The 21081-nt window shown below is 44.1% G+C and overlaps 5 protein-coding genes across 11 annotated transcripts; 4 read left to right on the forward strand and 1 right to left on the reverse strand.

Moving 5' to 3' along the window:
* Positions 1-1191: 1191 nt before the first annotated feature.
* LOC108095709 (enhancer of split m5 protein) lies at positions 1192-2056 on the reverse strand. The gene has a single exon (XM_017196881.2). The coding sequence runs from the start codon at positions 1974-1976 to the stop codon at positions 1440-1442; it is 537 nt and encodes a 178-aa protein (XP_017052370.1). The 5' UTR covers positions 1977-2056; the 3' UTR covers positions 1192-1439.
* Positions 2057-5179: 3123 nt separating this feature from the next.
* On the forward strand, positions 5180-6279 carry LOC108095712 (enhancer of split m6 protein). Its single transcript, XM_017196884.2, has one exon. The coding sequence runs from the start codon at positions 5270-5272 to the stop codon at positions 5480-5482; it is 213 nt and encodes a 70-aa protein (XP_017052373.1). The 5' UTR covers positions 5180-5269; the 3' UTR covers positions 5483-6279.
* A 3261-nt stretch (positions 6280-9540) lies between these two features.
* LOC108095691 (enhancer of split m7 protein) lies at positions 9541-10518 on the forward strand. The gene has a single exon (XM_017196862.1). The coding sequence runs from the start codon at positions 9652-9654 to the stop codon at positions 10216-10218; it is 567 nt and encodes a 188-aa protein (XP_017052351.1). The 5' UTR covers positions 9541-9651; the 3' UTR covers positions 10219-10518.
* Positions 10519-12687: 2169 nt separating this feature from the next.
* Positions 12688-13417, forward strand: LOC108095717 (enhancer of split m8 protein). The gene has a single exon (XM_017196892.1). It carries the CDS (start codon positions 12774-12776, stop codon positions 13311-13313), a length of 540 nt encoding a protein of 179 aa, XP_017052381.1. The 5' UTR covers positions 12688-12773; the 3' UTR covers positions 13314-13417.
* A 645-nt stretch (positions 13418-14062) lies between these two features.
* LOC108095819 (protein groucho) lies at positions 14063-20950 on the forward strand. 7 transcript variants are annotated; one of them, XM_017197096.2, is made up of 13 exons: positions 14063-14226; positions 15271-15634; positions 15787-15881; positions 16584-16647; positions 16717-16899; positions 17682-17870; positions 17933-18031; positions 18640-18696; positions 18835-19011; positions 19070-19341; positions 19528-20201; positions 20268-20467; positions 20528-20950. In XM_017197096.2, the coding sequence occupies exons 2-13, from the start codon at positions 15599-15601 to the stop codon at positions 20633-20635; spliced, it is 2154 nt and encodes a 717-aa protein (XP_017052585.1). In that variant the 5' UTR covers positions 14063-14226; positions 15271-15598; the 3' UTR covers positions 20636-20950. The 7 variants fall into 7 exon arrangements, with proteins under 7 accessions (XP_017052585.1, XP_017052586.1, XP_017052587.1 ...); XM_017197092.2 differs by having other exon boundaries at positions 14064-14226; positions 17676-17870; XM_017197093.2 differs by lacking the exon at positions 14063-14226 and adding an exon at positions 14262-14558 and having other exon boundaries at positions 17676-17870.
* Positions 20951-21081: the final 131 nt, after the last annotated feature.

Consider the following 21081-nt stretch of genomic DNA (forward strand, 5'->3'; position numbering starts at 1 on the left):
AACCAACTAGTGGGTACAGCCCGTACTTATGTAAATACGAATATGATCTGGTGGACCTACGTGGCGGTTTCTTTGGTTTTGTAATGATAAAATAACACAGACAGTAATCAATGTGGCGATGCACCACACATGTGGGGTCCTGCACATCATCGAATTACACAAAGACTTTGCAGCGAAGGAACGTTGCACTTGACACGAGACAGCGCGACATGTCTTTTATTTTTGGATTTATTTTTTAGTTTACAAATTAGTATGTGCGATGGTGTGTCGCAAATGCGGGAGGCGAGTTCCACGAAAGCAGAGGCCATTGTCATTGTTGGTTTAGGATATCATCGGAGCCTCGAGGAGTCCCGTTCGACGATGATCCCCGCCCATCACTCAGCACGCACGTGCAGGACACAAAAGGGGTCGTAATTGACGGTTAACTCGATGAACCCGGAACCTCCCCTGTGGAAAAAAAAGACCACAACGATATGTGATCGCTGTCCAGGGGTTCGAGGGATATGCAGATTCGATAACACCCAGCAACACGTGCACCGCAGTGTTAAGCTGTCGACCGAGGCGTAGACAGGTCTCGAGTTATATTGTGTCCCTGCCCCTCGGGGGCGTCGCTTGGCCAGGGGTTTGTCTGGGCTTCAGTGCCCGAGGACCTCCTACTTGGACTCGGGGGACCCTAATTCTCCGCCGAGGAGGTCCCAGCTGGGGTGTCACTCAGCAGATCTTGTTTAGATCGATCGTCAGGTGGGGGAGGGATTGCTTAATGTGTGCCTTTTACACTTAAACAGGGGAATTATTCTAATGAATTGATGTATTCAACAGGGGTAAACACTTTTCAAATTCCTTGAAAGGTAAACATTTTACACTGGGACAAAACAACTCCACTTCATATTGTCATCCTTAAATAAACACATAACTGAATGCCTCTATCGACTGTACTTTTCAAATAATTTTTATTTCAACCATACCGTGATAGAATACTTGGAAACTTTATATAAGAAATATGGTATGGGAAAAGGTCTTTATTATAGTTTTGGAAAATCCTAGTTAAGTCAGATATTTTTTAAAGAAAATAAATGCAACCCAATTATAAATTATTGCACAACATTTTATCGTACAAAAGTATTTATCAAAATATTTTTGATTCTGTATAAGGAGCTCTTTTTTGTAATGCGAAATAAATAAGCCAAAGTATTTAATTTTGTATGTTTTTTATTTTAAAACTATTAAAGCTGTTGATGTTTTTTCCTAAATACTAAATCTTAGTAAACTATTAAAGCTTGATTGGTTCTTATGATCTAGGTAAAGCTGTTATCACAGTGTTATCGATACAATTGGAAGACATGATTCGTTGTAGCAGGAGTTGCTGATGGAAGACATGATTTGCAGTTGGAAGACTGGATTCGATGTTCTCGTTGCTGATGATGGAGTTGCAGAACGAATTACCACGGACGCCACATGGTCTCTTGTGCTGGCTTGGGGCTCGCAACGGACTCGGAGTCCTCGACATCGCTGTGGTATCCCGAAGAGGCGGGGCTGAGTGGGCGTGGGGCGGAGGATTCGACCGAGGTCTGGATCTGATCAGCCTGCAGCATCCGTTGGAACTCCACTCCCAGGTGGGTCATCACCGTCTTGCCCACGTCAACACTCATGGCCGGGGTGCAGGCCATCACTCGGGAGATCTCGCTGACGGCGTTCATGTAACCATTCTTGAAGCTGTCCATCGGGAGCGGGGAAACAGGCGCCTGCTGCTTGACGACCTGTTTGCGCATGAAGACAAGTGCCGCCTCCAGCATCTCGGCCTTGTCCATTCGCAGGATGGCATCGTCGCCCTGGAACTCGGCCACTAAAGTCTTCAGCGTGTCCAAGCACTTGTTCATGCGGGCTCGTCGCTGGCGCTCCAAAAGGGGCTTCTTCACCTTCAAATAGTGCTGGGTTTTCGAGACGAAAGCGGATTCGTTGCTGGTCTGTGGTGCCATTTTGCAGTAATAGTAGTTGCTGAGTAGGAAAGAGCTGAGCTGATCTGTGCTGCTTGCAGGATGCTGCTCGAATGATGCTGGATTCGTCGACTGCACCGGCTTTTATACCCGCAGCCGGGAAGAGAAGGTCCTGGCTGGAGGACCTGCTACCTGCGAGCAGCGTGGAGATCTGGAAATCTTATTGCTGTGCGTGCGTGGGAAAGGAAACCGAAATCGCTGTGCAAAGAATGAGTTTCAGGCTCCTTTCTTGGGCTCCCTTTGTGCGTTTATTCCTTTCAATTGTCTAGCCAAGGAGTGTGGGTCCTGGCGACGCTTTGTAACTGCAATTAAACCGTAAAATGCTGGCCAAGACGTGAGAACGTGGTACACGGAATTGGTCCCAATTGTCTGCGACAAACTGATTCGGTTTGGGCCAGCAAATGAAAATCAAACTCGGTGAAATTGTAATTGTCTTGTTGTGGCTTACTGATCTTTGGCTTGTTGAGAGGAAAGGAGGAGGACCGTTTAGATCCTTTATGGGACCATTGCCTACGAACTATGGGCTTATGATAGTACTATAGATTGTAGTAAATGTGTCATAAAATTCAATAAATATTTTGTGGAACTTTCCAGAATTTTATATAATTTTCTTTAATTTCTTAAATGGTTTAAATTAATCAGCACATGATATTAATGCTTTTATTTGTTATTAAAATATTATACAATTTTTTGTGAGTCAATATTTTATCAAAGAAAAATTAAGTTCTGTAGATATTTAAAAGTAACAATAAAATCCTTTTAATTTTGATATCCAAATTATTACAAACAAGCACTTAAAAACATTTTCTATTCACGATATTTTGGGGACCCCTTAACCCCGCGTTTCCCCATAAATCTTGGCGTAATGTTGGGTCGATCCCCTGCACACTTCCAACATCCCTTAGAGCTAACCCCAATCCCAATCCCTATCCCAGATCCAATTCGAATCCCGAGAAAGTGGCAGTCACCGTTGCCGAGGTCTTGAGGGGTCTTTCGGTTTGTTTTGCTCGATTTTCATATCGTGAGAACCGCTTGAGACGCGTCGTGTGTTTCCCACGCGATGTGCACACCTGCCATTTAAGACGCTTATATGGTTACGATTACAGGCACGGATACACGGAAAGCCACCGAGACACAGATACACCAACACACCGACAAACACTTGGCTGCAAATACACAGAAGCAGCAACCAGATGAGGGCACACATTTATCTGTCGGCACACATTTATTGCGCCGGCGCGACGCTTATTATCAGCCCAAGTAGCAATCGTCGTGCGACTGGCTGATGGACTGACGGATTGACGGATTGACTAACTGCCCAACTGACTGGCTGACTGGTTGACTGACTGACGGACTGACAAACCTTCCGACTGATTGCTGCCTGCTTTACTTTAGTTTTTCACTCTTGTCGTCGTCATTGACGATTGTTTAATTTAAATTGCCGGCTACCAGTCGGCGGGCTTAATGATTATAGTCGGTCCCAGAGTTTTCATCCAAGTTCCGTGGAACTTGTACGCAATAGTTATTTGTACTTTACGACATGGGCTAATTGAACGAACGCACCCGCAGAAGAAGTTTAACGAGCCGTCTGTCATTGATCCGAATGGAAGTTGAGGGGGATTTGGAGAGGTCGGGGTGTACTCGTTGGCTTGTCAATGGGCAATCAAATCATTAATGTCTCCAAGGTGAGTGAGAATCCCCAGTTGCCAGCTGACAGCCGCCGGATGGATTTCAACGATCCAATCGGCCAACTTATGTTGCCAATCCTTTGAGGGATTTATGCCCGACCACCAGTCGGTTTGTCAGGTAAATGTCGCTGGCAAATGTTTGCGCAGCCATAAATTAGTCAGACGATAAGTGGGCAATTGTTGGCTGACATTAGCTCAGAGCCCACAATCCGTGGGATGCTCAGAATAACTCGGAGTTAGCTTCAAGAAGAATGGTCACTTCCTGGTGTTAATGCGATTATTCTGGGCTTAAATACGCCATGAGAAAATAGTCAAGAAATTAGTGGAAAAGGGAACAACATTAGCACTTTCCCTTCTTTATAAAACAAGTACAGATTTTTAGGTACCAAACTAAATCTACTGACTCTTAAGAAATATTTAATAATAACTTGAAAATCTTTGTAATCTCTCCATTACACTTTAATTAATTAAATCGACCTTGCCATTTAACATTCAAACACAATTGACTCCCCGAAAGCAATCAACATCAACCCACTTTATTCGCAGCTCGTGCCAAAGAACAACCCTCATGCAAAACCCACCTCCCAATCAATGGACCACAGACAACAAACACTTCAAATTATGAACCCACATAAGTTGAATTAAATCGCTATCATAGACACGACCACAAATGAGAAGCACCTTGCTCTAGCCAGGATTAAAAGTGCGGCGGGCTCCCAAACACGTGACTGACCCACGTCCCAATCAGCGGAGCAGCACTTGTCCTCCGCCACGCGCTTGGCCAACCGCTGAGCTTTCCAGGCCCAAAAGCAAACATCAATCAGGTGGAAAGCGATTGGAAAGCAAACGCGTGACCCAACGGCGGGCGAAGCAATTAACCAAAGTTGAACCAACTCGGCAGCAACACCACCAACAACAACCACAGCAACAAAATCAGCAGCAAGTGCAATATGTGTCAAAAGGGGCAACAGTAACAGCAACAGCAAAAGCAAAAGCAACAACAACGATGGCAACAAGGAGCAACCACCACCAAGGCAACGAAATGAGCGGGGCTGTGGCCTAAATTGCAAACAGCTGCCACTCGAACCGTGGGATACTTTTTCCCCTAGCCTCAAAAATCGAGATATACGCTCAGGATAGGGGAAGGCCCTTGGCTGTCGAACCTTATCCATGGGAACCACAACTGCTCAACGCTCTCAATATTTATTCTGTATTGAAACGGAAAAAAACGAGGATGGTTCGACAACACAAAAAAAAAAAGAGAAGAAGGGACCACTGGAGTGGGGGAAAACGAGATTATCCTGCACGTGTTGAGCTTGCTGCGGGGTTCCTTGCGCTAAAAGCGTGGCAGGCGCAACGTTGGGCTGAAACTCGGGATGATGTTGCTGCTGCACTTGCGCGGAGTTTGCACATGTGGCAGGCACATGTGGCACTTGTTGTTTTGGGTGGTGGGACCGTTGGGTGGTGGTTGTCTGTCAGCCTATAAAAGCGCGATCCTTGCCATCAGCCCACAACAGTTGCGATTTGAAAACCAACGCGTTAAGAAGTCCAATCAGAAAAGTGAAGTTTAAAAAATTACATAAAACCATGTCGAAAGTAAAGAACTTATTGGCCAAAATGCTGCAGCGTTTCGGCAAAAGCAGCGCACATAACGATAGTCAGCGGTACGACAGCTTGGAGGAAATTGCCCAGAATCAGGCCAACGAAAGGATGTTGAGAGAAACTCATTTCGGAATGGAGGAGCACCTGGTCATCTGCCTGGAGACTTCAGCGGGCAGCTTCTATTGGCATTCGCAGTAGCAACACTTGAAGGAGCGGCAGCATCATTACCTGCAACAAAAGCAATCCAAATTGCTGTCAAGAGGAACGGACAACTCCAGTAGCAACACCACAGAGAAGATACAGTAGCAGCAACACGAACTGCAATTATTATTGCAATGTCAACAGCAACACCTCAAAAGCCAAAACAATAAGAAGTACTGCAACTTCAGTTGCAAAAGGAGCACTCGAAAGACTCAGAAGCAGTAACGAAAACTACAATTACTCTTATTGCAATGTCAACAGCAGCAATTATTGCAAGAATCAAGGCATCAGCTAAACCTGCAGCAACATCTCAAAAAGCCAAAATAAAAACACCAGTAGCAATAACAGCGAACCCTGAGGCAACCGCAAATGAAACTTGGTCAAAACGCGAGAATATCAGCCGCAAAAACAGTAGCAGCCAAATGAACTACAACAATTGCGGCAGTGTCAACAGTAGCAGCATCTCTAGAAATCAAAGCATCGATGACAACAACAGCCAGCAACCACAACAATCTGAAAACTACAGCAGCAACACCAACCAAAAGCAGCAACAACATGGGCCACAAACCGGTAGTTAGATGCGACCAAAACGACTGAATGAATGAATGGATAATACAAAACATATCATTCGATGAATGAATGGAGCTGTCGAGAGATCGTGCGAATCGAGTTGCGTGCCGGCAACAAGTATGAATCTCCAACTAGTCTGAAGGATGCAATCAGACATCCTCTCCAGTTGGAAACCATTAAATACATTTGTGATATGAACTCAGCTAGTTAGTGTAGAGTAAATGTTATTAGCTTATAAGAAACTTAAATATAAAAAAAAAATTATTTGAAAGTATCAGTGTTTGCTATTTGATTAATTGGTTTGATTAATTAATGGGATATCCAAGCCAATTGGATTCTGCTTGAAAATAAAGCCACCAAATTATGCCTTTAAAATATCTTTTAAGGGGCTTATCAATGACAACTTAACCAGCCTCAATTAAACCTATTATTGGTTACATAAAGTCACCTTCAAAATACTAACTAATTGGTGTTTGTTATAAGTGAGAGCTTTTTTTGACACGTCTTCTAAATTTGGTATTACCCACTTTTTTAACCATGTGGTATTTTAGTCTTATACGCAATAAGCCAATTAAAACTATTATCCCCCACTTAAATCTCTTTCGAAGCCAAATGCAAATCAAAGCTAAAATTACTTAATCGGACAATATCCCTGCATATCCGGGCATCAAGCTAATCGCAGCTAATGATAATCGCCGCCCTGTCATTCCGAGCAAAATGATAATTTCCTGTCGCCGATTCCCAAGCTTCGGGCTTGCAAAAAAAAATCCAACTTTTTTTTTTTGCATTTTATTCGATTTTATTGCGCATGCGTGGCGCGCAGCAAGCTTCTGTTGGAGCCCTTCAGCTTTTGTTTTTTAGCTGCTCGCGTCTGTCGCGCGTTTGGCGTGCCAAGCATGCGCACACATATTCAATTACACGGCAGCAGCAACGGCAGGGCAGCAGCAACATCGGCGCACAGCAGCAACATCATCAGCACAGCAGCAACACCAGCGATTATAGCGATGCATTGACAATAAGCCAACCCCGTTGCGTGCCCAAATGGTTGCCCCTATTTAATAAAAAAAAAAGGAGAGAAAAAACAACACAGAGCTGGCCATGTGCAGCTCGAAAAATTTTCTCACAGTCGCCAGAAAATTGTAACGGCTTGTTGTTCAGCACACTCTCAGCACGCAGCGCACACACACTTCCTGCCCCAGCAACAACAACCACAACGACAACAACAACAGCAACAACAACTACTGGGTTCTTCAAACCGGCCACGTATATTGTTTATATAGTTAACGAATGCGATACATTTAATCTTTAGTGTGTGTCAATTTGCCGTACAGTCATTTAGTTTGCATGTCCCTCGTCGATCCATCGAACCTTCCCTTTTTTTGCTCTGGGTCCCACGATGATGATGTCCCGACGTGAGCAGGAATACCATACGCGTATATGTATGCCACTTAGCGCTGTACGATCCTATACGATTCGATCCCAGGGCCCAAGTGTTCAACAGAAGCTACAATTCAGCATTCATAATTGACAACAGCGGGTGCGAGGGAGAGGGCAGCTATAGGGCCCACGATGGACAAGAAAAAATTAAATAAAATAAAGGGCAGGTGGTAGTTTTTTCAGTACTACCCGTGACTCGCACAAGCAGCTCGGTCAGATTTACAGTGGTTCAAGTGGAATTGGAAAACTGTTAAAAAACTATAAGGGCTGATTTTTATTGAACCATTAACTATTTTCTTTAAATAATTGTAAATTTGTAATCGCATAACTGCAAAGTCTCATTATTGAGCTGCTTAGTGTGTTTATTTTGCATACCTGTGCACAAAAAAATCCTCAAAAAATTATACCGTACGAACATTCACGAATCATACCTTTTTTCCAGGATGCAGGTTCTCACGCACAGTCATTGCATCCCAAATTATCCATAGCAAGTAAAGACCAGGCTACGGAAATCCGTAAAACATAAGGTACCAAACCTGCGCAAAACACCTTCCACAAAAGTCCACTCCCTTTACGATAGACTCCTAGAAATTCCACAAATTTACAATAAACCCAAAAGTCGGTTCCCACGCACAGATAGACCCTGAAATTAACCATATCAAGTAGAAAAGAAGTATCGAACAATCCGGAATGTCATGAGTTTGAAACCTGCAAGGACACCTTCCACAAAAGTTATAAAACTGCACACATCTTGGTGTTGAAAAACCCAAGGAACCACATCCCTGAATTCACATTTCCACGATCTCTATTCGAGTTTCTACAATTTACCGTAGCAAGTTAGGAACAGGACACGAAAAATCCGTAAGGTACCCGACTCAAAACCTGCAAGTCTTACAATTTCACACATTTCCGATTTGGAAAACCCCATTTCCGACATTTCAAAAATCACATTCCCACGATTCCTAAGGAAGTGGAAAAAGTATCCTTAGCAAGTAGATGGCAGAATTCGTAAAATCCGAGTCCTTAGTTTCACGTAGTTGGAAAAGCCAAGAATTCTTCATTCATGCAAGGCACACCCGAAAATTCACGCATGTGTTTTGTAGGTTTGGCCCACTGTGCAATGTGCATAAGGGCTCGAAACTCGGGACTCGCACACGGACTACCTCCGATTATAACTTATAACACCAACGAGCGAGAAAAATCTTGTGGGAAACTTGAGGGCAAAGTGTTTCCCACGATTCGAATGTCAGTGGAAAGGAAAACAGAGAAGCAGCATGTGCAACCACCGTGGCACCACCACCACTGCACCATCGCATCTTCATCCCCTGCCAAGCACACGCACACAGAACCACAGTTCCGGTCAAAATTATAGCAACTGTTCTTGAAACTCTTAAAAATTTTTAAGTACATATTACAAAATTATTATGGAATATTTTTTTTATATCGATGTCAATGATTTTCTTTTTGATTAAACATCCAACATTGATCTAATAGCAGGTATCCAAATTGTATATTTTAAATTGTATTGTATTTGTTACCTCGCCTGTGCTCCAAACTTGTTTTTGGAGAAAAACCCACCACCGAAAATTCAGGCGAGAGGATCGTGTCCCAGTGACTGAGTAAGAGTAATTTGCTCGGCAGGTGGTGGCTCACGCTCTCTTTCTCTTCGTCAGCGCGCGCTGAGCACGAGCATAGTTGCCCGTTCGGGTTCAGTCCGTTAACGGTCGGATGGCTCTCTCGGGTCAGCTTGGAGAACTCAACGGTTTGGGAAAACTTTTACAGGTGATTGGGAAAACGTTGTCCAGGAGCTTTGCGAAAGCAACTGCAGCGGATGAAAAAGAGTGCTAAATCCATTAGGTGGACTTTTGAGCGCTTTTAATCCTGAGTCATAGAACTATTGCAATTGCAATTGCTGTTTCCTTCGAACTTATTGGTAAACCCTCTTTCACTGACTTTTATTGTAACGGACAGATGGACCCGAAGATACTACCCTATACTTTCTGGCACTATATAAGCAGCGGTAACCGGAGACGAAGGCAAACATTTTCAAACATTTTTTGAGCAGTCAACATCTCAGGATACAGTCCTCCAAGCCAGTGAAGAAATTCTTCAACAAGTCGCTCTACAAGTACCCGAAGTCAAATAACAAAACATAAACAATGGCCACCAAATACGAGATGTCCAAAACCTACCAATACCGCAAGGTGATGAAGCCTCTGCTGGAGCGGAAGCGTCGTGCCAGGATCAACAAGTGCCTGGACGAGCTTAAGGACCTGATGGCCGAGTGCGTTTCGCAGACTGGCGATGCCAAGTTCGAGAAGGCCGACATCCTGGAGGTCACCGTGCAGCATCTCCGCAAGCTGAAGGAGGCAAAGAAGCAAGTGCCAGCCAATCCCGAGCAGAGTTTCCGTGCCGGTTACATCAGGGCAGCTAACGAAGTGTCCCGCGCTCTGGCCTCCCTTCCCCGAGTGGATGTCGCCTTCGGAACCACTTTGATGACCCACCTGGGCATGCGCCTCAACCAACTGGAGCAGCCCATGGAGCAAACTCAAGCAGTCAACACTCCACTCAGCATCATCTGCGGCTCCAGCTCGAACTCCAACTTCAGTTCCCGCTCTAGTGCCAGCTCTTGCTCCTCCATCAGTCCCGTCTCCAGTGGATACGCCAGCGACAACGAATCCTTGCTCCAGATCAGCAGCCCTGGACAGGTGTGGCGCCCCTGGTAAAAACCAGGTCGAAATCAAAGGACTAAATACCCTCGACGGGCAATCGCGCAATTGGAACTGCAGCTTTAGAAAATGCTTTACAATGATCCTCATTTATTTGTTACGTTACCAAGTTTTAGGTTTCTAAGTTAAGTCTGTGATAGGGCACGCTTTATTAACTTTTGTCTTAACTCAATCGAGCAGAAGTCTGTTTTTTTACTCTACATATATACAAATGTTTACCAGCTAAGAGATCTCAAGAATACAACAACAAAAGATAAAAAATGAAAAGAAATTAAATACAAAACATATGAAACGAAACCTTACGACCATCTTCTTATTTGGGAATAATTCTTTTACAGCTCTCTCCAATAAGAAAATATTGGGATTATTGTTTGTGTTTTTTATTTTAAAGAAGTATTGGATCTTGGATCTGATTAACAACAATCCAGACGAGGCTAATAAGATCATACGTATAGAGATATCATTCATAATCAATAATCAGATAAACAAAGCGAAATCTTCTTTTTTTCTCTACAACAAACAAATTTTCATCCCATAAAAAACAAACCTAGTAAGCACTAGTTAAATTAATACATGTTCATGGGAATGAACTTTTTATGAATTATGTTCATTATCTTAAAAGCCATCATTATTTTAACAAGTTAAATTAATAACAGCTTCCAATAACAAGTTCAATATAATATGAAAAACATGATGCACTGATGGGCCCTCAATAAAACGACATTCATTTATCAACGCAAAGCCGCAAAATTACACTTACGTAAAGGTAATAATCGAAAAACATGTCTTACCAATTTGTAATATCCTCTATGGTACCCTTTTGTAAAGGACCGATGAACTATTGAAAAAATCTAAAACCGCATGCCCCCTGTCAATACTAATATCTCAACCTTTACATTTTCAATAAGGGTGTAAACGAAAGGTTAGCATTTCAGCACACGCCAAAACTACTTATCCCATATTCTATCCCATTTATTTAAATTCCATTGAGAAAATCTGACCACCCCTCAAAGTACTTTCTTTGCAATGAATCAGTCGAATATTGGGAGTTTCGCAAGCCCTCTTCTAAAAATGTAAGCATCCCTTGCCCTTTGACATACGCAATAAATTTCACATTACTACCTATTTTGACCTTTAAAGATTTCTACCTATCATTTGGGTAATTAACTACTTCACTACTTCTTTTTGAGGGTATAAAGAAGGGAGAAAAATTTACATGCAAAGGACCATTAATTTGTTATAGAAATCATCAAACAACCCACAAAAAAAATATCTAATGCCCACTCGATATAAGCAATGGAAAAATAGTAAGAATCTAATAGTACCTACTTGACATTATGTTACGGATAAGTAAGCATTCTACCTTCGTTCTTTTGTAGGCTGTTTACAATCATTTATCTTAATTGACTGACTTTGTCTTTTATCCTTTCTGCATTTTCATATATAATCAATCAAATATCATTAAATTTTAGTGGGTTGCATCGGACACCACATATATCATTTAAATTTTTCCAAAACAATAAAAGAAGTGCTAACATCAATTACTCAATGCAGTTTTCACCTATTAAAAGCCAATTAGGGGGGTTGCAGGGAGTCAATCTCATCCCAAAGGTGAGCATTCCTGCACACTGCTCACCCCGGATAATAAGTACTCAACATCGACCACGAGTCAAGCACGCGGGGCACACTTTCTGCGCCCGTTTGACCCACGTCCCCCTGCCACACCACCCATCGAAAACCGAAGAGCGATCGAACGACCAAGGCGACCCGGCACGAAGCCAATATGCCACATCCACTAATTGTGTCCAATAAACACTCGTCGACGGGGCACTGTGGGAACGGAAAGAGGAGATCTGCAGCTCGGAGATCGGGGCAGGAGTAGGGGCATTATGCCATCATCGTCTGCAGGCATTGATGAAACAATAAGCGAGTAGATGGCACGGCAGGATAACAATGCCAGGGCAGCCCACGCACAACCAGAGTCCCCCACCACTCCTCGATCTCGGTTCCCGATCCCATGTACCCATATACGTTCCCATTCCAACCGACAGGATGAGGCAGTGAAGTATGCATTAAGGATAATAACACCGGCCCAGAAAGCAATGCGAACAGCCAAAAACAGCGACAGCTGCAAAAATGTGCCCTGATCCTTAAACTCAAAAAAAAAAAAAAAAATGAGAAGCGGAGCGGAGCGAAGCATGTGGCCAAAAGGGAAAACAAACGAGAAAAAATTGTGTGAGAAACTTACTTTCAGCTCGGTTCCCACGCCACGAGCCACAAGGATTGTCCTCCGTCCTACGAAGTTGCAGCTGTTCCTTGCGAGAGAGACGGCACGAACGGGGCTCCGCCGTGCGAGCGAAAGAGAGGGCACGAAAGGTGCGTACCAGAGGGTGGATTTCAGGGCCCAGGGAGCGAGTATAAAAGGTCGGACCTCTGAGGACCAGAGTATCACTCACGATTCCTTCATCGAACAGGCAACAACCAGCCTAAAACGAAAGAAAAATTTCTAAAATTTCATTCTTCCGAAATTACGTAAATAAACCAAAACAAAAATGGAATACACCACCAAGACCCAGATCTACCAGAAGGTGAAGAAGCCACTGCTGGAGCGCCAGCGACGAGCCCGCATGAACAAGTGCCTGGACAACCTGAAAACACTTGTCGCCGAACTCCGCGGCGACGACGGCATCCTGCGGATGGACAAGGCCGAGATGCTCGAGTCGGCGGTGGTCTTCATGCGCCAGCAAAAGACCCAGAAGAAGGTGGTCAAGGAGGAGCCATCCCTGCCCCTGGACAGCTTCAAGAACGGTTACATGAACGCTGTCAACGAGGTGTCACGTGTCATGGCCTCCACACCTGGCATGAGCGTCGACCTGGGAAAGTCGGTGATGACTCACCTCGGCCGCATCTACAAGAACCTGCAGCAGTTCCACGAGGCCCAGACCGCCAGCGAGTCCCTCCAGGTCTCGATGGACTACTCCTCAATGGACAAGGCACCCCTCAGCCCCGCCTCCTCTGGATATCACAGCGACTGCGACAGCCCCGCCCCCTCGCCACAGCCCATGCAGCAGCCCCTGTGGCGCCCCTGGTAAAAACGGGGTTAAGTGGTAGGACGGTGGAGTGGCAGGACCAGCCAACAACGCATCTGTGATAGCCCAACTGTGATGGCAACAAAATAGCAAAATGAAAACAAATAGCAAACCAATTAAAACAAATATAAAACAATTTGAAAAGAACATAATAACAGTTTATTTATTTGGGTCTGTGGGAGGGGAACTATTACTTTTCAGCATTTCCTTTAGCTTTCTAATTGGGAATTGGAATTTTTCCAATAAAGTGTTAATAATATTAATGTTTATTTAACGTACAATTTACATATGCAAAAAAATTTGCATGACTTTTATTGTTTATTTCTTCTTTTTTATTAGGGGTTTTAAAATTAGTAACGGTTTTTCGGGACATAAAAAAAACATTCCCTTGAAATCAACCTATGATTGAAACTTCGCGCCAACTACACTTAAAAACGATTCCCTCAATCCTCATGAAGTATGCATTTGTTTGTAATTTTGGAGTTGTTAAAATTTCATCTTACATAATGAATGGAACTTAATAAGTAAATTGTATTTTTAAAAGGATTTTAATTAATATTTTATTTGATACGTGTAATTAGTTTGAAAGGCTGTACAGCGCGTATTTTTTCCAACACTGGTTACTTCAACCCTGTGCAGCCCAAGCGAGTGGCGCTCGATAACGATAGGCGAAATTGCAAGCCTGCTTAGTTCATGTTATGATCCGAGATCCCAACCAATGTCGAAGGGTTTTGGGATTTTAAGAGCCTTGGCACTAAAAAATCACACTAAAAAAATCAAATTGCGAGACCGACGCGGTCTGTGTGTCGCGGATAGGAAAATAAGAAATTATAAATAGAAACGGGCCTTGCCGATGCCCCAAAAGCCCCCCGATTGCCAACTGCCCCAAACGGCGAGGATATAAAGTGTTACCGAGGTGAAAATCCGCGTGCAAAGTTTGTTGCAAAAATATATTGAGGCGAGAACGCCATTTACAAGCCGCGTTTGTACAGCGAGTGCGCGTGTAGTAGAGCCGGAGAGAGCGAGAGAGCGCCGCCGCCAAAGCTGCCCAACACATACACGAATGTCAGACACTTCGCGGTCGGTCGGCAGAAACAGGCAATTTTATACGGGCGAAAAGTTACAAAAAAATAGTTTACCCAATTTTTATGTGGCAGAACCACGTCAAAGTGCAAAAGAACCCGATTGGACTGAGCGAAAAAAGGAATAGCGGGCGATAAAACGTGCTAATCCGGGCGCATAAAACTGGTACTGCCATTATCTCGCTTTTTTTAATTGCTTTTGTTTATTTTTTGTATAGGACACAGTATAATTTTTCTTTTGCGCTGTACTCGTGAGTGTGTGTGTGTGTGATTTGCCACTCGCTGGTTTCTATGTATGTGCCCGTATCTAACAGAGTTGCCGCCTGATATGCAGTTTATGAAAAACACATTGCTTTTATACTAAAATAAATAAAAAGGGTTTGACTAGTGGCAAATCTTCAACTAAATCTAAAAAAAATCAAAAAATGAATTCAGTGAAATGTTTTCAAGAGTGTGTTAACTCCAGTGCGTGTTTCGGCCAGCATGGCAACCCTGTTTAATTGCAGTCTGTCTGTATATGTTCGCATGTTGTTTGTGCGAAGTGTACTGTCTTTACGAAAGAAAAGTGATATATTTTCATAGGATAAATACTGCCCAATTCGACTGAACAACAGGGCTATTGCCCACAAAGGCCCCCGAAAAGAGAACAGTGATTTTGCGTAACAATTTCAGAGGCCACATGCAACTGTGCGCTTGATTTTTCGGCGGTAAACACTCACACTCGTACCCTCGCTCCCGTTTCCTGTGCTTGTGTGCGTGTGTCTCGCTGGCTCCGCGTGCCAGTGTGTGTACGTGCGTGCAAACGTATCGAAAAAAAAATGGTGCAAAAATATGAAAAAGCATAACTAAGCAAATATGTTGTAAAATTCCATTCTCAGGATATGCAAAATGCGAAGTAGTCCGAAAATGGAGTTCCACTAAGTGCCGGTTCCGCCTGCGGAAAAATAAAACTAAAGAGAAACTGCCATCGAAAATATAGGAAGAGAGGAAAAAGAAAAAAACAAGAGCCATAGAACTCTGGGAAAAGAATATAGTCGACGTTTTGAGAGGTGTTTCCAAGGAGTGGAGTGTTCAAGGGTAACCGGACGGAAGCTGAGGAATCGGCGAAAGAAGGAGGAGCAGCAGGACTTCCGCTCCCGGAAATAGGTGTCCACCTCGGAACTATCGCTACTGTTCTAGCCGGCAACATACCAGCCTAACAACAACATGTATCCCTCACCGGTGCGCCACCCCGCCGCCGGGGTAAGTTTATTTGCAAATAAATCCAACCTCTGACCCCAAGTCCGTGCTAATTGTGCTTCTGTCTCTCCCTCTCTCCCTCTCTCCCTCTCTCCCCCGTCGCCTCATGTGTGCCGCCCACTTACTCGACCACCCACCCATTTGGATCCGCGTAGGGACCACCTCCTCAGGGTCCAATCAAGTTCACCATCGCCGACACATTGGAGCGCATCAAGGAGGAGTTCAACTTCCTGCAGGCGCAGTACCACAGGCAAGTATAATTGGTGGACTCCACAGTGAAGGCTGCCTTTTAGGAACCACGATATCTTAACATTGACAACCAAATATGAAGTCTCTGTCAAATACGAATTTTAAGTCCAAGTGCTACATCTAGATTAGGATCTTAAATCATATTTTGATCCTGTGGAAGTGCAAATGAAAACAAAATATTTTAGTCTAAAAAAATAACGTTTATAATAATTTTTAGTTAACTGGCTTAGTATATTAGATAATCAAAATAATAGACACCTTAATTATTAGTTCTCTAAATTGAAATGTAATCCTCGTATATTGAGATTTACACGTTTTCCAATTAACCAAACAAGTGGCGTTCTTCTGACCGACATCTTTTATCCTCATTAAAAGTTATTGTTCCTAGAATTTGGGGCTTAGAACCTTTTACAATAACATGGCCCAAAGAAATCACATTTTAAAGCCTTCGCTGTACCGCCTTCGTATGGGATCGTGCGAGTGTGTGAGTGTGGATGCTGCGTCTGCGCTTTGCGAAAAGTAAAACAAAAAGCTGAGCAAACCGGTTTGGCGCGCCATATGCGCCGCTGTCATAGGATTAACCTGCGCCGCCTCAGCCGCAAACTCCACGCTCCACAATCGCCGCTTCCTTGCGTTCTTAAATTCAGTTCGCTTCCGTCGCCCAACTAATTTGCCCGTTGATCACTTTTCCTGTGAATTCCAGCATCAAATTGGAGTGCGAGAAGCTGTCGAACGAGAAGACGGAGATGCAGCGCCATTATGTTATGGTAAGTCGACGGCATGATTCGCAAATTATCGAGGTCACTTAGCTAATGCCTTGCCCTTGCTATCCGCAGTACTACGAGATGTCCTATGGCCTTAATGTGGAGATGCACAAGCAGACGGAGATCGCCAAGCGGCTGAACACACTGATCAACCAGCTACTTCCATTCCTTCAGGCCGACCACCAGCAGCAAGTGCTGCAAGCGGTGGAGCGGGCGAAGCAGGTGACCATGCAGGAGCTCAACCTGATCATTGGGGTAAGTGTATCGAGAACGGACGAAGGATCCCGCGGCAACAGCAGCAGCAACGCGTTTAAACCATTATCAGCTAGAGTCGAATAGGGAACAGAGCGGATTGGGGATGCAGTTGCCACTTGGACGAAATAAAATCAGTCAAGGAAAAGAAGAAGTGTCACTAAACTAAAGATTTCGTCTTACAATGTGGCAACTGTATACATAGTTTCAGTTATGTTCGTTCTTTGGGCAATATTTGATTTGAGTTTGTTTTTCTACTTCCTAATTTGTTATGATTTCGCATTCGACCAATCTAAACCAAACAACTTTGTGCAGCATCAGCAGCAACATGGAATACAGCAACTTTTAGTAAGTTTCTTTCGTTGCAAGTTCATTTTATTGTTTGTTTACTGTTGCCGTCTGCCGCTGCATCCGCCGAATGTGCCACTGCCACAACAAAAACTACAGCTACAGTGCCTCACTCCCTCTTGTTCCTTCTTGTCCATTTTATAATTGTTTCAATAACGCTTCAAACGCCGCCAAATTGTTGTTGCTGTTCTTATTAACCCCAGATGGTCTTTGGTCTTGATTCGAATTTAATGTCATTTATATAAGAAGTAAATAAAGCCCAGTTGCTAAAGCAATTATTTTGACTAGAATGCAAAGACCATTTAGTGTTAGTGTTGTTGTGTTTACACACATTCCACTGCTTCCATTATCTCACTAAGCACGATGTTCATTTTGGAAAGCCGCCATGCCGCACACACCCGATTTCATACGATCTTATGGTTCCATTGCAGCAACAGATCCACGCCCAGCAGGTGCCGGGCGGACCGCCACAGCCGATGGGTGCACTGAATCCATTTGGCGCCCTGGGCGCCACCATGGGCCTGCCACACGGACCGCAGGGTCTGCTGAACAAACCGCCCGAGCACCACAGGCCGGATATCAAGCCCACGGGTCTGGAGGGGCCAGCAGCCGCCGAGGAGCGATTGGTGAGTGCAGCACAGATCATAATTCCGCATTGTTGGAGCTCATTTTAATGCTGATGTTGCAGCGCAATTCGGTTTCGCCGGCTGATCGTGAGAAGTACCGCACACGCTCGCCGCTGGACATCGAGAACGACTCGAAGCGTCGAAAAGATGAGAAACTGCAAGTGAGTATCGAGCTTTATTCGGTGTTAGCATTATACACTGGTAGTATCATCTCCATCATAACCGATATAACTGTCATCTCATCTGAGCTGTTGCTGTCTCTCAACTCACCAAAAAAAAAAAAAAAAAAAAAAAAATTAAAACCTCGTAGTCTATTCATTGTTGTTGTCTAATTCTGCTAACACTCTCAAATCATGCTAAACAAAATCTATATTGCTTATTTATAAGAGACATGACAGAAAAAACAATACCAAAACTTAACATCACGATTGAAGGGAGCCTGTTCCGGTTTTCACTTTCTTGTAGTATAGAAGGGTTTCTACACATATTATTACTAACCTATTTTGTTGAAATTGAATTTATGTAACCACACCTTCAATTAGAAACTAAAAATAATTAAGTTCAGTTTTTGTTTTCTTAACTGCTTTATCCAAACGTATTTTTTCGTTTTATTTTAAAACAAGCCAAATAAGTGAAAGCCAGAACAGGGATACATAATTAGCTATTAATTATTGCTATTGTGGTTGTTGTTATTGCTATTGTTCTTTGTGGGTTTTTGTATGAATTTTGATTTATATTGTTTTCGTATTTTTTTCAAAATTATTTCCAGGAGGATGAAGGCGAGAAAAGCGATCAAGATTTAGTCGTAGATGTTGCAAATGAAATGGTGAGTTGAGTGTCGGCCCAGATTCAATGCAACCATTCCCAAAATATCCAGAAAAAAAAACTTTAACCAAAACCACACCTTTGCTATTCTATGAAACCGCCTTAAAATGAATACTAAATACATGCGTAATCCTTGCAGGAATCCCACTCACCGCGCCCCAACGGCGAGCACGTGTCCATGGAGGTCAGAGATCGGGAAAGCTTGAACGGCGAGCGCCTCGAGAAGCCCACCAGTAGTGGCATCAAGCAGGAACGTCCGCCCTCTCGCTCCGGCTCCAGCTCGTCACGTTCCACACCCAGCCTCAAGACAAAAGATGTAAGAAGAGAGAAAACATCAACTATAATGCAATGTTAACATAATCTTTCTCGTTTAGATGGAAAAGCCGGGAACACCGGGCGCCAAGGCACGCACACCGACACCGAACGCCGCTGCTCCGGCGCCAGGCGTTAATCCTAAACAAATGATGCCGCAGGGACCACCGCCAGCCGGATATCCGGGTGCACCGTATCAACGGCCGGCCGATCCCTACCAGCGTCCACCATCGGATCCAGCCTATGGACGACCGCCACCAATGCCGTACGATCCGCACGCGCATGTGCGAACCAATGGCATTCCACATCCTTCGGCCCTGACGGGTGGAAAGCCGTAAGTTCTTATTTAAGAGATAGATTATAAACAATTCTTTCCTTTCTTTTCCTGGTTGTAACTCCAACTTCTGACTGAAATAATATACCTCATATTGTTTTTCTTACTTAACTGAATAATCCTTATTCAGTTTAACCAATATACGAAATTAAATACAATATTAATAAATCTTTTTCCCACTTTTAGTGCATACTCTTTCCATATGAACGGCGAGGGTAGCCTACAGCCAGTGCCGTTCCCGCCGGACGCGTTGGTAGGCGTTGGGATACCCCGGCACGCCCGTCAGATCAACACGCTGTCGCACGGAGAGGTCGTCTGCGCGGTAACCATCTCCAATCCCACAAAATACGTGTACACGGGCGGAAAGGGCTGCGTCAAGGTGTGGGACATCTCGCAGCCGGGCAACAAGAATCCCGTCAGCCAGCTGGATTGCCTGCAGCGCGACAACTACATCCGCTCGGTGAAGCTGCTGCCAGACGGCCGTACGCTGATCGTGGGCGGCGAGGCGTCGAACCTGTCCATCTGGGACCTGGCCAGTCCGACGCCGCGCATCAAGGCCGAGCTGACCTCGGCGGCGCCCGCCTGCTACGCCCTGGCCATCAGTCCCGACTCGAAGGTGTGCTTCTCGTGCTGCAGCGACGGCAACATCGCCGTGTGGGACCTGCACAACGAGATCCTGGTGCGCCAGTTCCAGGGACACACCGACGGTGCCTCGTGCATTGACATCAGCCCGGACGGCTCCAGGCTGTGGACGGGCGGCCTGGACAATACGGTACGCTCCTGGGATCTGCGCGAGGGTCGCCAGCTGCAACAGCACGACTTCAGCTCTCAAATCTTCTCGCTCGGCTACTGCCCCACAGGTAAGAAAACTTTAAGCTATTCTTAAAAGTTGTTAGTTGATGTTAACGCTTTGCAATATTCTTTAGGCGACTGGCTGGCTGTGGGAATGGAGAACTCGCATGTAGAGGTGCTGCACGCATCAAAACCGGACAAGTATCAACTGCATCTGCACGAGAGCTGCGTTCTGTCGCTGCGCTTTGCCGCCTGCGGCAAATGGTTCGTTTCCACCGGCAAAGACAACCTGCTTAACGCATGGCGAACACCCTACGGTGCCAGCATATTCCAGGTAAGCTTATCCCATTTGCTTTAATTAGACCAGTCTTTAATGCTTGTTGATTTGTTCCAGTCGAAGGAAACATCATCCGTACTTAGCTGCGACATATCAACTGACGACAAATATATTGTGACGGGTTCGGGCGATAAGAAGGCTACTGTCTACGAAGTTATTTATTAAATCCACAAAACCAAGCAGTTTTTTCATTTTGTAATAAGCTCGTATAGTTTTTATTACAACAAAAACAATTAACTACAACAAACAAAATGTTCGAAATCATGCAAATAACAAACAGAAAAAAACAACACCAGCAGTATCGGCAGTAAAACAACAAGAGAACGCAGCAGTAGCAACGCATCAAAAAGCGAAGCAAAAAGGAAAAATTCTATAATATATATACAAAAAGGAAAAACTAAATTTTTAAGCGTACTTGTAGCTACTAAGCCTAAGCTAAGTCCAATAAATAAAAACAAACCAACAAGTTGAACACACAAATTGCAAGTAAAAGAAAGAAAAAAGAAACAAGTAAAATGAGAACCAGATCGAATTAAAATGATAATGCATGCGAGCAACAGAAAAGAATATGTTGTAAAATTAACAAATTAAAACCAGAAACAGTCGGCGAT

This window comes from Drosophila ficusphila, unplaced genomic scaffold, assembly GCF_018152265.1.
Source record: "Drosophila ficusphila isolate 14025-0441.05 unplaced genomic scaffold, ASM1815226v1 contig_791, whole genome shotgun sequence".
Lineage (NCBI taxonomy): Eukaryota > Metazoa > Arthropoda > Insecta > Diptera > Drosophilidae > Drosophila > Drosophila ficusphila.